General features: G+C 55.6%; 1 protein-coding gene across 2 annotated transcripts in view; it reads right to left on the bottom strand.

Moving 5' to 3' along the window:
• Nucleotides 1-15,946, bottom strand: part of GRIK3 (glutamate ionotropic receptor kainate type subunit 3) — a 215,082-nt gene that overhangs the window by 24,165 nt on the left and 174,971 nt on the right. For both annotated transcript variants that reach the window (XM_035019078.1, XM_035019079.1), the window contains exon 10: nucleotides 13,974-14,177. In XM_035019078.1, the coding sequence (XP_034874969.1) occupies nucleotides 13,974-14,177 (204 nt within the window). The remainder of the gene's footprint in view (nucleotides 1-13,973; nucleotides 14,178-15,946) is intronic.

The raw sequence follows: 15,946 nt of genomic DNA, 5'->3' as shown, positions 1-15,946 counted from the left end.
TTCTTTCTTTCTTTCTTTCTTTCTTTCTTTCTTTCTTTCTTTCTTTCCTTCCTTCCTTCCTTCCTTCCTTCCTTCCTTCCCTTTCTTTCTTTCTCTCTCTCTCTCTCTCTTTCTTTCTTTCTTTCTTTCTTTCTTTTTTTCATTCATTCATTTTATGAGCTCTGCTAAGCACTAGGGATACAGAGCTGAGCCAAGCAGACGTGGTTTCTGCCCCGGGGCTTACAATCTAGTTGGGGAGACGGACATTAATCAAACTGTTTACTAAATAGTAGCTGTTAACACCATCTCTGACTTCACCAATCCTAGAATAGGAACCAGCAACCAAACTGAAGTCCGATTTTAAGGAGGGGAAGCCTGATCTGGGTAGATGGCAGGTGTCCCAGGCTGGGGGCGGGGGGTGCTGGCAAACACACAACCCTGACATTACAACCCCAATGTTCTTCCTTTTAATGGCAGGCCCTACAGCTGATTATTGACATTCAAAGCCCAAGGGTTCAGGGAACCTTAGGACCTGGGACAGAGAGTGAGGAAGAGCCTATTACAAAGGACGCATCATACTGGGACCTTCCTTTTGTAAATTTCTGAATGTGTGCATTGGAACTTGCCTAGCTTTGAAGGCAGAGAAAGAAGAAATGCCCAGTTGCTGCCACCCTGGCTCCCTGGAGCCTTCAGTGTGTGTACAAATGAATGCAACAAGAGGAGGGAACGATCAGGGAAGGTGCAGAGTGAGTAATGCATATCTGCTCAATACCTACTGTGCTCCAGTCTGGGACACAGGGCTGAGCAGGAGACCCAGCTCCTGTTTTTATGGAGCTTCCGGTCAAGTGAGCCCCTGCTGGGAGATATCGATAGGACTCAGTGGGGTGGGGACCAGGGTGGGACATCCAGGAAGGCTCCTTTGATTCCTGAGTTCTAGGATCCTCTATAATGTTGGCATAAGAGGGGGGTAGTGGGCTTTTGATTCTAGATCTTGGCTTCCCCTGGCCCTGTCCCTTCAAAGCACATTGTTCTGGGAGAACCTCAAAGTCAATGGTGTCAATCTTCCTCTGGCTTTGATGGCAAGTTGGATGAAAAGACTAGTGATGGGAGGATCAGGGTATCTGCAGCCATGCTTGTTTCATGAGAAGCAGTCCAGGACTGGTGAGGAAGGGCTGGGTCCCTTCTTCCCCAGCACTATCTTGGAGCCTTCAGAATCTTCCCACCAGCTTCCTGCTCTCCAGCTCTCACAGGTCAGGAGGTCTCACAGGTCAGAAGGCGGGCGTCTGTGGCCTTCTGTGTCTACAGCAGCGAGTCAGCTGGTCAACCTGCCCTTCTTCATGGGGAGCTTTGATGAGCGTTCTCCCTTGGGCTTTAGGAAGGCTGACGTTCTCCACTTTGATTTTGGTTTAGGCAGGAAACACTACATTTCACCATTTGTTATGATTTCTCTAAAAAAAGACTTTATTTTGTCCAGCTTTCCTTGAAAGTGTGGAACAGATGTCAAGTCTCTACTGTGTCAGTTCATTACTCAGAATGAAAGGCCCAACCTTGGCAGGCTCTTCCCACTTGTGCAAGTTTTCTTTGAGGACAATTCATAAAATCATAGGCTGTCAGAGCTGGAAGGGAGACCTTTAGGAACATCTCTTCCAACCCTCTATTTCTTATGGAGGGAAACTGAGGCTCAGAGCTTATCCAAGGCCTTTGCTCTCATATTCACAGTAATCATGTCCTTGAACAAACCAAACCTCTGACTTGTCCAACACATTCATGAGTTTTATGGGTGATTTGTTGGTCCCATCTGCCTGAGGACCTTTCCATACTTTTTCTAAACCTTTAAACTGGGCAGGACAACCCCTCCAGGATCTTACTTCATCCCCCTAAGCAGCTTTCCACTTCCCAAGAATCTGTCAGGACCCACCTGGTACCAGCCTCTCCTATTCTACTCCATACTTGCATGGGGCCACTTGGCGCCATTTGCTCTACCATGTCTCCAGCAACCAGAATGAAGGCAAGAATGACTTAAACAGCTGCAGCTCCATATTTTGGCCCAGAGATCCAGCCATCTTGGCTGCTGGCTGGATACTAGCCTTGTCCCAGAAAGCAAAACCAGGAAAACCTCCTCTCAGATTCTAAGAACAGACTTGTGACCATGGTCCCACTTCAGGCCACTTACCACTTACCACTGATCTCTTAAGCCTGGGGTCCTCCCTGAGGAAAAGATCTGCCCCAGGAACTCCAACTTGATACCAATGTCTGGTGTCCCTGTTGGCCCCTGCATACTTGCATTCTAGGTATGGTCTCCACCAGATTCCCCATCTCTGTGCTCTGCCTCTTGGTTGGGATTCCCCAGGGTGTCCTGTTGCTCAGACTGGGACCTGCTACAGTTAAAATAGTAAGAACCACAATCATTCCTGGATGAGTCCCATATGCCAAGCTTGGTTAAGGGTGTTACGTATACCACCATATAGGATCCTCCCAGCAGCCCCATGTGGCAGTAAATGTTACCACCGCATTCTAGATGAGGGTCCCATGGGTCCATCAGGCTAGGAGGCTTGTTCAAGCTCTACTGGTTTGGGTGACAAGTGTTGGTGGCATAGTAGTGAGTACAGCTGGTGAATGGCTGGTAAATGGCTGAGCCAATACTTGGACCCACTTCCCCATGACCTCAAACCCCCATGCAAGCCGCATATAGTGTGTTGAATTGTGCGCCCCCTCCGTATGGTTAAATCCTAATCCCTAGTACCTGTGAATGTGACCTTATTTGGAAGTAGGCTCTTTTTCTCCCCCCCCTCCCGCCCACTAAAACAGTCTTTTATTCTTGCCACTGAGATTAAACAGCATCAGAGAGATTGTCAGGAGAGTATCTTGGGCTGTGCAAAGGGAGGACACACTCTATCTTCAGTGGGTGTGTTCACCTCCCCAAAGATCGGGCTCTCTCTGGCTCCTGCTGAGTGCCCCCAAATTCATCAGCGTGCTCACAGCCACTCTTGGGCTCGCAGCACCGCGAGTTTTAATGGTGCAATGGCTCTCGGTGGGAGCCTGTGTTCATCTGGTCTCCGAGTGACAGTTCTCCCTCACATGTCCTCAGCCACACTCCCCAAGTGGTTTCAGATTCCCGTAATACCACTGCCGAACAGCCAAAATAAAAAAAAGATACTGATAGTACCCAGTGCTGATGAGGATGCAGAGCAACGCATCTCTCTTAGGCTGTGGGCAGGAGTGTAAAATGGTGCAGCCCCCCAGGTCGCCAGTTATTAGAAAAGACTAGAACTCAGGAGCGGCTGCATGGAAGCAATTTATCAGGCAAGGAATGTGGGAAGGGACACGAAATTCCCATGTCCTCTCTCTCTCTCGGGGCACTCCATTCTCCTCACATCTCCACGGGTTCACCAACCCGGAAGCTCCACAAACAGGGTCTTTGCGGAAGTAATCAAGTTAAGATGGAAGTCATACTAGATTAGGCTGAACCCTACATCCTAGGCCTGGGGTCCTTATAAGCAGAGAAGAGGCCACACAGGGACACACAGAGAAGGCCTGTGACGCTAGAGACAGAGACCAGAGTGATGCAGGGTCAAGCCAAGGAACACCAAAGAATGCTGGCCACACTGGAAGCCAGGAGAGAGGCATGGGACACATGCTCCCTGAAAAGGGACCAACTCTGCCAACACCCTGACATCTGATTTCTGGCCTCCAGAACTGAGAAAGACTGTTGTTTTAAGCCACCTAGCTTGTGGTCATTTGCTGTGACAGCCTTGGGTCACTCCTGCCACTTAGGGCCTGGGCAGGATGCACAGAGCTCCTTCCACCGCCCCATTCAGATGAGCAGGCCTGGGCCCACCCTGAAGCTGCGCTGCATTCCCAGAGACATGAACCTGACTCCGGCTGCCGACCATGGCTGCCACAGGGTCTCCCCAGCATACACTATACATCGCCTGGCTGGGCTTCTGAGCCTTACGGCTGTGGAACATGCAGATTCATCCCCACTTCCCTCCAGATCCTTCTGCTTCTGCTTCCACAGCGCCCCAGGAAAACCAGTCTCACTCCTGCTACACATGCAGGACTTTTCCGCAGGGTTCTGTCTGCTGGCTCTCTGCCCACGTATGTGGTATTCCTGGAATTCACCTTCCAGTCTTTTCTCAAAGTGGTGTTGCTCCAGCTAGAATTCCCCCACTCCCAATCCTGCTTCATTTACAGCAAGACTTCCCTCCGCCCTTAGGATAAAACATTCTTATTAGGGGTTCCTTAAGCCTTTCATGATCTAAGAGAACTTTCTGTTCAAGAGAACTTTCTGCAACGACAGGAATGTTCTCTATTGGCATTGTCCTATATGGTAACCACTAGCCACATGTGGCCAAGAGCTTAAAATGTGGCTTGTGTAACTGAGGAACTGAGTTCATACTTGAAATTTCGCATGAAAGAATTTTAAAAATCATTTTTCTTTAAGTTTAAATAACCCCACAGGTCCGGTGCCTACTGAGCTGGAAAGTGCAGAGCCAGCCCTGCCCGCCTGTCCAACCTTTCCTTACCTCATGTCCCCTTGTTCGCTTTCTACTACCTTCTTTCAGACCCCCCAACCCCGGCTCTCTCTCACCTCAGGACCTTTGCACGTGTGAGTTCCTCTACCTCGGACTTCTTCCTCCACAAACGCTTTGTGTAGCTAATGCCTACTTTTCTTTCAGGTCTCAGCTCAATTACGTCCACAAAATCTTCAGGTGATGTCAGGTCTCCCTGGTGATTCCTCTCACGGCACAAGTATTTTTGCTCTTAGCACTGACCAGAGAGGCTTCGTGATTTCTCCCCCACTGGGTCATAAGCTCACGGGAGCAGGGTCTGAGCCTGTGTCTTTCCACCACGGTGGGCCACGGGCCTGGCACAGTGCCTGGCTCACAGTCCGCCATCGGTAGACTCTGGGACTGGATGAATGGGGCTGTGTAGGAGAGACACTCAGCAAGCACGTCCACAGAGCCAGCTGGCTGAGCCCATGGCAGTTTATAAGGGGGCAAAGCAAGTCACGCAGGGTGTCTGCTGATGACTCCCAGACTCCACCCGTAAGAAAACACGGTGCTGGGCGCCTGGGTGGCTCAGTTGGTTAAGTGACTGCCTTCGGCTCAGGTCATGATCCTGGAGTCCCAGGATCGAGTCCCGCATCGGGCTCCCTGCTGAGCAGGGAGTCTGCTTCTCCCTCTGACCCTCCTCCCTCTCATGCTCTCTGTCTCAAATAAATAAATAAAATCTTTAAAAAAAAAAAAAAAAGAAAACACGGTGCTCCGTGGAAGCCCATGGACATTAACTTGACACCCAACAGCCTCAGCATCCCACATGTGAGAACAGAAGGGACTCCTGAGTGTCAGCGGATGGGTCACCTCTTAACACCTGTGATTCACACGCTGGCTTCCTGAGCAGTGGCTACCACTGCCTGCCAGTGAGGAAGGATGCCCGCGCCCCTCCCTGGCCTGGGAGAGCTGCTGAGCCTCTCTCCTTCAGGAAGGAAGCACGGGTCTTCCCTGCTTCAGGGCCCCAGGGGCCCCAGGATGGACACACCACAGCTCCATCTCCGATCACTTGCTCCTTTCCCCACCTCTCAGGGCCCCGAAGGTGGCATCAGCCCAGACAGGCCCTGCCCAGCCAGTTGCTGGGGGCAGTGAGCCCCCTCTCCCTCCACATGCTGCGAGGTCCTAGGGACCTGCTCCCATAGCGGCCCCCCAACCCCTGCCGCGCTGCTCCTCAGTGTCCTTATCACAACTAAATTCTTATTTGTAAGTCACTCCTCTGCTGGTGTATAAGTTCCACGAGGGCAGGGACTGAACTGGATCGCACACTGATGTGTCCAAAGGGTGAGCACAAAGCCTGGCCCAAAGAAGGGGCTCAGTAAAGTTCTTTTGCAAGACTAAGCAACAAAGTACCCCCAAGGGTCCTGACCAGCCCTTACCACAGCCTAAGGGGGCTGAGCTCTGGCCTCCATTTCCCTGCTCAGCAACCCCATGCTCCCCGAAGTCACGTGACCCATGCCAGTCTGCCCAGGTGCTGCCCTCCCCTCCCCCTCCCACCGGTCTCTCACCAGCCTTCCTCCAGAGTTAGGTGTCTGCTCCCTGTACCCTGGCCTTTGATGGGCCCCTTACTTCTGGCCTGTTCGCTGGAAGCCCTCACCTGTGCTCATGGCCCTCCTCAGGTAGGTCCTAGTGACGTCTTCAGCTCCACAACCTCCCTGGTCATCACCCCGAGCTGCCTGGCCACCCCGGGGAGGGTCCACCCTTTGGGTTCACCTGTCCCCCGCCCCCAGTCTGTCCTGCTCCATCGAGGACTCTGCCCCACCCCAGGTGAGCTCCCAGCAGGCCTAGCTTGCAAGTGCCCTGGCCCAGGCTTGGGGAGGGGGCCAGAGGTGGGGGCTGGGGCAGAGCCGTCCCTGGCCTTGGAAACAGGGGTCGGGACCAATGCATACAGGCCAGAGTCCAGGTCTGTTTCCTGGTTGGGAGAAAATGGGACACAGTGGGGTGGTGGTGGCATGTCTGAGACCAGATATTCCTGTCACATCTGCTGGGAGACCATAGTGCATGGGTGCATTGGCCATGTCGGGAGACATCTTCCCAAGTCTGTGTCCTCCTTCACTTACGCACATGCACCAGCTGCCGCTGCACGTCAGAGAGCCAGAAATGACCCAGGGCCCCTCCCTGGGTTCCCCAGCCTGCTGCTGGCCACGGGACGGGGAAAGCATTTCAGGAGCTACTCACCTCTCCCAAGTCTCTAGCACCTTCCTCCAGGGTTTCCTGGGATGGACCAGTGGCCATCCCCCACTGAGCCAAGGGCTCGTCCAAGCACTGGTCTGCAAGCCTTTACCTGGACACACTACTCTCACAGGACACGTACCCAGGCTGAAGGGTCACACGGGTTCATCCATCCCTGCTACTGTCTGCTTCCTCCACTAGAATGTGAGGCCCGCAGGCTCGGGGAAGGGATTCTGCCTGTTTTGTTCACTGCCTTATCCTCAGTGCTGTCATGGGGCTTACCTTAATACATTTAATGAACAAAAGAATAGCTCTTTCAAAGGGAACACTGGATGGATCCACCTTCGGAGGTTTAGGAAAGGTCACCCGGTAAGCACTTCCCCAGGCCTGCCACACCGCGGTTCTCACGGGGTACACTGAGTCACAGTAGTACCTGCGGATGTCCCACCAAACAGCTGCCACGCTTCATCAGCACTGTGGCCACGAACAGCCTGGGAAAACCCCTATATATCTCAAGAGATGAGGCCAGGTGCTAAGAAATGCCTGTGTAGACCGAGGGGTCACGACGTACCCATGCTTCATACACGGGCCCCCTGAGCTGCCGGACGCCTGACAGTGAGGAATGAAGTCTGTGCCTTTCCCAGGCCTGCGAGAAGGGTCTGATTCCCAAGGGCCAGCAAAGGCACGGCAGGGCGGGCGTCCCCTGCTTTGTGGCACACGATGGGGGATGCACGGCACCTCCATTCCCACCTCTAAAGGAAGCCCCCTTCCCCACGCCCTGCGTGACCACCAGGCAGGGGTCCACCCAGGGCCCGGTCCAGCGCTGAGGGCCTCCTCATGAGGGTGGAGACACGGCACCCTCAGCGCCCCACCCAGGCAGGTACCCCAGCCGTGCCCCGGATAGCTCTTCCTCGGTTTCTCTTCCTTATTCTCCAGTCTCAGCTCAAGAGTCACTCTGGCCTGGCAGCCCACATCATTTCTCCTCGTCCTACACTTCCCAAGTCCCCCACACTCCTCTGTGGCGCTGACTGAAGTTTTAATAGAAGTTAGCTTGGCTGCTTCGTTGTTTGTTCCCATGAGTGGGGGCGGGGGCTAGGGCTACGGACGGCCACCTCGGCCGCTCCCATCTCTCTAGTTGCCGCCCCGGGTCTGGCACATCGTGGGGGCCTGGTTCAGACCCCTGCCCTCGAGCACCAGGTCGGGCGCTCTGGCTCTGACCGTCCTCATGTAGGCACAAGCTGACACTCCCCTCCCACCTGCCCGGCCCGCTGTGGGCACCGCGGCAGGGTCCCCATTGGTTCCCAGGCCTGCCGCGCCAAACCCAGATATGCATGGAAGTCAGGAGCCGGTGGATAAACCTGTCCCCCCTCCTCCCCTCATCGGAGACACACTCTCCAAATTTTTTCTAGGGTGTTGGCTCAGGGACTGGTCACACTCAGTGCAGACGGGCTCACTAATGAGTCCTCGTACTGGCTTTCTGCAGCCCCGCTCCGTGTCCCTGCCCCTCACTTGCTCCCTGGCACCACACCCCCAAACTAGGTGGTGGCTGGCACCTAAGGCTCTGCCTCAGGCTCTGCTGCCCGGGAGCCAGGCTGAGACTGTTCCATAAAGTTCTGTGGAACGAATGAAGGAGTAGGTGACCCTCAGCCGGGGGTCAGTGTGTTCCTCTCGCTCCCTCTGACCTTCGTCTCCCTCCAATCCCCCTTCACCCTAGAAGCTCCATTGTACCTGTGCCTTGACCGCTCTGGCCCCTGGCTGTCTGGCCCCCAACCTCCAGCCAGGCTTCTTCCAGGTCCTTCCCAGGTTGGGCTCTGCTGGCTGGGTCCTGGCAGCTAACAGTTCCTCGGTGAATCTCAGTGTGGCCCGGGTCCTTCCCGCAGCCCTGGCCTGCTTCCCTGCTCCTTCTCAGGCAGCTCCTGAGCTTCCCCAGAGCTCCTCGGTCATGGCCCTGGCAACCTGGTTGCCCTACCACGAGTCCACCTTTGCATGCCCTCGGGAAATGCTCTGCCCTCAACTGCCCTGTCCCACCCAGGCCTCTACCTGCCCCGGCTGGGCTCCCAGCATGCCTTGCTTCAAAGGACCCTGGCCAGCCTGAAGGAGGTGGTCTGCCAGAGCCTTTCCCGGCCACACAAACAGGGGCTTGGGGTTCCTCCTGCCACGAATGCATGGAGGCCAGAACTAAGGTCTGGTTACCGGTTGAATGGCAGGGGACACAGTGCTCGATAGCCTTGACACCTGACCCTCCGCTTGCACAGGACGGGAAACTCAATGGTTAGGGCCCCATAGCTGTGCCTCTGGGGAAGATGTGTGAGTCCTGGGCTCACTCACACACCCTTCATTCACCAACACCTGCACCGTGTGCCCGGCCCACGCCCAGAGCGGTTCCGCAGGCGCTCGCTGTCTGGAAGAAGGGTCGGGCGGGGGAAATGGGGACCTGGAGCCGTGCCATTCTCTCTGCTCGGCGCTCAACGCGACGAGGAGGCAGAGGGGATGTCCGGGCTGTGCCAAGTCTCTCACAAGGGAAGGGGTGACATGCCGCGGCTACCCGCGACCGCTCCTCGTCTCCCTCCTCTTCTATCCCCCATCTTGGTCTGGGCCCATCCACGAGCCAGCGAATCCTCCTCACCTGCTCTAAGTGAGGTATGAAAACGGAGAGAAAGGAGAACTAATGGCTTCCTGTGACCTGGGGGGCATTTATGCATTAGCTTAAGGCTAGGCTCCTGCTTTGTCTCTGCCTAACCCACCCCCTCTGATTCCAGGGCTTAGGAGAGGCAGCCAGGACCCGATTCCTGGGTCGCAGAGAATAAAATTTGCAGGAAGCCAGGCCAGGAGCATTCAGGAAACCCAAGCTGGGGCTGGCCCTGCCGCTCATGCCAACACGTGGACGCTGTTTACGCCTCTCCTTTGACCTCCCTGCCTGCTACGTGTGACCCTGTGCCCATGCCTCTCCAGGAGCCTCTCCTCCCTTCGGCCTCTGTCACCCATGCTCTCCTGGTTCTCCTCCTTCCTCTCTGGCCTTGGCAGTTCCGGCGTCTTGTGGAGTCCTCCTTTTCCTCTCTCCTTAGGCTTCCTTGTCGTTCGGGTCCTCCCCAGGTTCCCATCTCTCCTCTGCCCAGCAGTCCCACCTCTGACTGCCTCCCAAGGTCCCCCCACGAGGTTGTACTGATGCCTCTCACATCTCCACCTCCTGTCCCGCTCTCTCCTCTGACTGCGCAGCCATATAGCCAGCTACCTCCTGGCACCTCAATCCCAGCATGATCTCCATACCTCCCCCACCTCCTCGATTTGGCCAGGAGGCTCTTTATTTGGGGATGACATGGTCATCTGTCCAGCTGGAATTTCATACCTGTCCTGGTGCAAAAATCCTCCCTTTCCCTCACCTCCTCCATGCAACCATCACCGATCTTTTCAATTCTACCTTCTCGTCTCTATCCCGAGCCATCTCCCTCCCGCCTTCCCCACTGCAGCACTCCCTTCTTTCTCTCCACCATGCTATCCTTCACCCAGGCCCCAGCGATGGCCTCCAGACCGGCTCCAGTTTAGCCCAGAAGCACAGTGATTTTCCTCCACGTGATTCTCATGTCACTTCCTTCCAGCTGTGGCCCCCCCCAGCTCTCAGGATGAAAACCAAATGCCTCCATTTAGCACCCAAGGCTCTTCAAGAACATCTCTTGCCCCCTTCTCCAGCAGCAGCCTCTCTTCTTGGATTCAGACTCTCCACACTCTGAAAGCTCTGCCATCACCCGCTCCCCAGCCCCCAGCACGGTCCTGGACACCGGGTGCCAGGACAGAAGCTCTGGATGGCAGGTGTCAGGAAAGGCCAATGCCCACAAGTTAAGTAAGGGGCTGATGCCTTGCAGTGTGCCTCCGTTCTCTGTGAGTCTGAATCAGTTTCCTGAGGCTCCTATTTGGATTCAGAGGGGCAAGGTTGAGATCCCGGGTCACTGTGGCCCACCAGGATGACCGTGGCTGAGGGACCAGCTCTGCCCCTGCCACCGCGTTCATCCACATGCCTACTTTAGACAGCAGGGCTGTCCCTGGAGGGAAGGCTAAGGGGCAGGTCCCAGGTGCTGCCCATTTACGGAGCCCCAGGCACTCTGCTAAGCTCTCCAGGCCATATCTCATTAAATTGTCCTACAAACCCTGGGAAGAAGGCTTTTTTTTTTTTTTTTTATTACTCCCATCTCATAGATGTGGAAAGAGAGGCCAGAGAGATTGAGTATGTGCTAGACCCGGAATCTGAAGTCATCTCTATTGGATTCCAGAGTCATTAAAACACCTGGGAGTAATTTAAGGCATGGACATGGGCAGAAGAACTTCAAGAGAAGGGAAATGAGAGAGAGCAGACAGTAAAGCTGGAGAGAGCGACAGTCTGGGAGAGCCAGGCTGACGGATGGAGACATCACTGCTCTGTCCAATCCGTCTGTTGCTCGCACCGTTGGAAGAGGCAGTGGGGTGAGGGGGCAAGAGGAGTGTGTCCACAGGAGGGGGTTGCACCCTGTGCCATAAGCCTGGCTCCCTGGAAGGCCATGTGGCATGGGACAGAGGTGAGCAGAGTGTCCGAGAAGGACTTCTTAAGTCCTGCTGGCCAGAGGTTCCACCCAGGGCCTCCAAATGGGCCTCAGGGGGCAGATTCTTGCAAAGGCAGGCATTCATCATTTTTACGTCTGCGTCCAGATCCCTAATAAGGAAGTAATAATATTGCCAAGCCTTTACCACGCTACCTATGAGCTAGCGAGAAGACTAATTATCTGACGACACTAATAAATGGTTATGATGTTATTAAAAATGGCACCAAGCTAGGATTAATAGGCTCATCAATTGTAGGGAATCGGGTTTAACAAGGTCCCCTGCATGTCCCGTCAGGGCCTGTGCCTTGATGGATACGGCGCCGCATGGAGGCCGCAGACAAGGCCACCTCCCCTCTTTTCCCCAGTGGAGGGTCAGCTTAGAGAGGCCTTAGAGAGGCTGGGTTTTTCTGATCTGCCCCCTTGTGAATGCTCTTCAAAGTCTGGACGCTGGATATGCCGTGGCTGCCAGGACTGGCACCAGCCCTGCTCACTTCCACAGGTGGCCCCGGAGCTCCCCCTCCCCAGCCCAGCCTGCCTCTGCAGAGGACAGGCGCTGACACCCACTGGGGCCCTGCGTTCCAGAGCCCCCGCACCAAGCTGCCGTGGGGAGCCGAGAAATGGAGAGGCCTCTGGGGCCTGCTGACTAATTTCCATAATAATTATAGTTATTACTAATAATGGTGACAACACCACTCCCTTCCCTTTACACCGGATTCCACACTCTAAGAGTGCTTCCCTACCAGCTGTCTCCTCCCAGCCGCTCAACATGCTGGGAAGAACGCAGGGCAGGTATTCCGTATTCGTATTCTCGCTGCTGGCTTGGAAACTAGGAGCTCAGGGACTTAAGGGGACTTCCTGAAGCCCCCTCCTCGGCCTTGAAGGAGTAACCGTATGATACAAATAAAAATAAGAAGATCAACTACTGACCTGGTGCAGATAACCTAATGCACGGTTATGAACTTAGCCCTCACAGCCTATGGGGCTGGCTCAGTTACTGCCATTCCCATTTTACAGATAGGGAAACAGAGACACAGAGAGGCCGAGAAACTTGTCCAGGGCCGCACAGCTAGGTAATGGCGGAGTGGGAATGAAGCCCAGCGCAAGTTCATGCTGGTGACCATGAGCCTCTCCCACCAGCCCTCCACGGGAGCCTGAGTTCCGGGGGGGCCTAGGAAATGAAGGCTCTCCTTGAGCCTTCCCACTGCTCCCTCCCCCCAAGGCTCCAGGGTCCCTGTAGGGCAGCTCCCCGCCTCGGTAACAATCCCCGTGGCTGGTACTTTCCATGCCAAGATCTACACAGCTGGAGCCTACGTCTGCCCTGCCTCCTGGGGTCAAGAGGGCTCTTTGCAGGGGTTGGAGCACGGGGCTTCCGAAAGCAGAGAGCTTCCAAAGACTCCGCTGCTTTGAACCCCAGCTCCAGCACTTACAAACCGTGGGTCCTCACCTCTCTCTGCCTCAGTTTCCTCATCTGTAAAATGGGTGGTAGGAACAGAACCTACCTCATGGGGTCGTTGTGAGGATAACTGAGAGGAGGGGAACATAAGGGGTCTAGCATGGATCAGGTCCTCACATTCGTTAGCAGGTCTTTGCTAACAGATGCCTCTGGAAAGCTGAGGGCCCTGGGCTGGAAGGCAGGAAACGTTTTCTACGTGCCACCTGAGCCTGCGCAAATGGCTCCTCCTTTCATTCCTGCAACAACTGCAGGAGCTCTGGTGGTTGTCACTTACTCCTATTTTAGAAGTGAAGAAACTGAGACTTCTTGGGCAGGTTGATGAACATACCCGGTCGCACACCTACTAAGTGCTAACTTGTGGGGCCTGAGCCTCAGCTCCAGCGGACTGCATCTGGGCATCTGACAAGCCTTCATCTTACTGAGGGCCTCGCCGTGGGCCACGCCCCACACCTAGTACTTCCATCCAGGGTCACAGTAATCCCCTGAGGAAGGAGGGAATGACACCCATCCCACAGATGAGGAGATCACTTAGAGGGGTTCCCCTGGCAGGCCCCTGTTCACACAGCTGGTGAGTGGGATACCGGCACTCAAACCCAGGGCCCCTGCCTGCCCCCTGCTGTGGTGACCCCACACCGTGGCTTGTCTTCCTCCCAGGGTCCCACAAACCCCAGGCCCCTCCCACCAGCTGCCCGTTCTTCCTAAAGCCCCATCTGTCTGCTTCCCTGTCCTCTCCCCACTCAGGCACAGTACGTCCCAGCTGACCCTTGCTTGTCCCCTCACCAAGCCCTCAGCTCCCTGCACCACCAGTCTCCCCACTGGGCCCAAAGTCACTCAAGGCAGGGACAGATCTAACTCTGTGCCCTAGAGTTTGGTGAAGGGTTTGTGCTGGCACCTTGCCCACGTGGCTGGGGCATCCTTTGGTTGCTCCTAAAAGAGCAAGAAGCAGTGAGGAGCTGAGGGAGTCCTCCAGAGTGAGCTCACCAACGACACCAGTGGGAAAGGCTCAGTCAGAAGGGGCGGGGGTGGGGGGAGTGCATGTGTGCTTGTGTGGAGGGCAGTGTCTGAGAGCTGGGGAGCATGAGCAAGGCAGGACCCAGGGAGCTGGGTCCTTCCCGAAGTCACAACCTTTGTCTCCATCTCCCCTGCCCCCAGGGTCCCCACCTGCTGGGATGCCCCACCCTAACATGCACTGGACTTGGCCAAACCTCCCAGGGGTTCCCCAGGCCCTGGGGCTCCCTTCCCGCTTACATGGTCGATGAGCTCCTTGATCATGCCGTTCCACTGGCCCTTGTCGTCCTGTGCCCCATACTTGCCGTCCTCCACCAGCCGGATCTCGTAGGAGAAGCCTAGGATGTGGGCCAGCTCCTTGAGCAGGTCGATGCAGTAGCCCTCAAAGCGGTCATTCCCAAAGAGGGTCCTGTCGGACTTCCGGAACATGACGAAGGGCTCTTCCTGCAGGGAGAGATGGGAGAGGGGCTGACAAAGGCAGCATGGGTTGGGAGAGAGCTTGGGCTGGAACCTCTGCTCGTCTGTACCTTCTAGTGGCCGCCGGCCCGAGGCCGGGGCTCGGTAGATATTTACTAATGAACTGTCTAATGATCAGAGCTAGTAAGGGGTGGAACAGGCATCTGGACTCAAAACGATCGGATTTGAATCCCATGCCCTCTGCTGCCCCATCAGTGCAAGGCCAGCAGTTCTCAAAGCATAGTCCCCGACCAGCAGCCCCAGCAGCACCCAGCAACTTGTGAGAAACATACGCTCTCTGGCCCCACCCGGACCACTGGGCCAGAAACTCCCGGGGGGAGCCCAGCAGTCTGTTTTAAGAAGCCCTCCAAGGGAGGGGCGCCCCAGTGGCTCAGTCGGTTGAGCATCCGACTCTTGATTTCGGCTCAGGTCATGATCTCAGGGTCGTGGGATCGGGCTCCTGTTGGGCTCCACACTCAATGGGGAGTCTGCTTGGGATTCTCCCTTTCCTTCTGCCCCTCCCCTCACTCACAATCACACTCACTCTCTCTCAAATTAATATATAAATCTTAAAAAAAAAAAAAAAAGAAGAATCCCTCCAGGGGATTCTAATGTCTGCTCATGTGTGAGCTCCCCACTGCACAAGACCCTCCATCCAGTATCCTCCCTGACTTCTCCCCGATACCTTTTTCTCCTTCCGAGGATCTCAGTCCCCAGCACGAGGATGTGCTAGGTGAGTGAGGGCTGATATGAGACCCTGCACTCGTATGTGGACCCGGGAGGCACTAATAAGTCAGCAATTGCCGAGTGCCTGTGGAGGGCCTAGCATGCAGCCCAGCAAGGGCGTGCTCGACAGACCCGGATGTCACCCTGCGCGGGGAGGGAACAATAGTCCCGCTTTACAGATGCAGAGAGTGAACTCACAAGGACACGTGACTGGCGTGAGCTCACCCTGCTGGCAAGGAGAGCCCCTGAACTCAGGCGGGTGTAGCCCCACAGTGCAAGTTCTTAACCCCCTCACAGTGCCAGAGGTCCCGAGCCCCAGGGTGCCTCTCCCTGATGGGCACGGGGTCCTCGGCAGGTAGCTCTCGGTAGCCAGAGCACAGGTCCCTCTGTCCCACCTCAGGCTCCCTCCCTGACAGGCAATGGGGAGCCAGCGAGCGGCTGGGAAGAGGGCACACCTCGGCCTAATTTCTCATTTAGAAACAAGCCCCTCGCCCTGCGGAGAACCGGGGGCAGAGGCAGGACAGACAGTGGTCCAGTCTGAGGTCTATGGGGTTAGAACTGTGGACTCTGCTGTGGTAAAATCCAGGCCCACAGCAGGGGCCCAAAGTGCAGGTCGACGCACAAGTCCGTGTTTCCCCGGGGTCCACCCACCCAGCTTCACTGACAAGTCCCCGTCCCCGGGCTGTGGTGGACGAGCCACCCCTGAGCCAACTCAGTGTTTCCTGAGCTCCTACTACGCACTGGACACCGATTCAGGCTCTCTCACAGGCTGCTTGATTCAGGCCTCACAGGCCTGCAGGACAGGGGACATTACCCCCATGCCACAGATGAGGAAACACGCTCAGAGAGGGTAAGTCGCTCTAGGTCACACAGGAGTTGAACTGCAGTCTGATAGAGTCCAGCTCCACTGCTTCCTGCCCGTAGCTGCCGGCCTCTTTCTGGGCCTTTACCTTCCCCAAAGCCACCTCGGCAGCCGCCCCTGCCATGTCAGAATGCCTCAGGTCCTCAGGGGATCGGTGATAAGCAGTAGC

Source organism: Mirounga leonina, unplaced genomic scaffold, assembly GCF_011800145.1.
Source record: "Mirounga leonina isolate KUSES-001 unplaced genomic scaffold, KU_Mleo_1.0 Mir_173, whole genome shotgun sequence".
In the NCBI taxonomy this organism is placed as follows: Eukaryota; Metazoa; Chordata; class Mammalia; order Carnivora; family Phocidae; genus Mirounga; species Mirounga leonina.
Note: the sequence above shows the minus strand (reverse complement) of the source record. Positions and strands in the feature narration are given on the sequence as shown.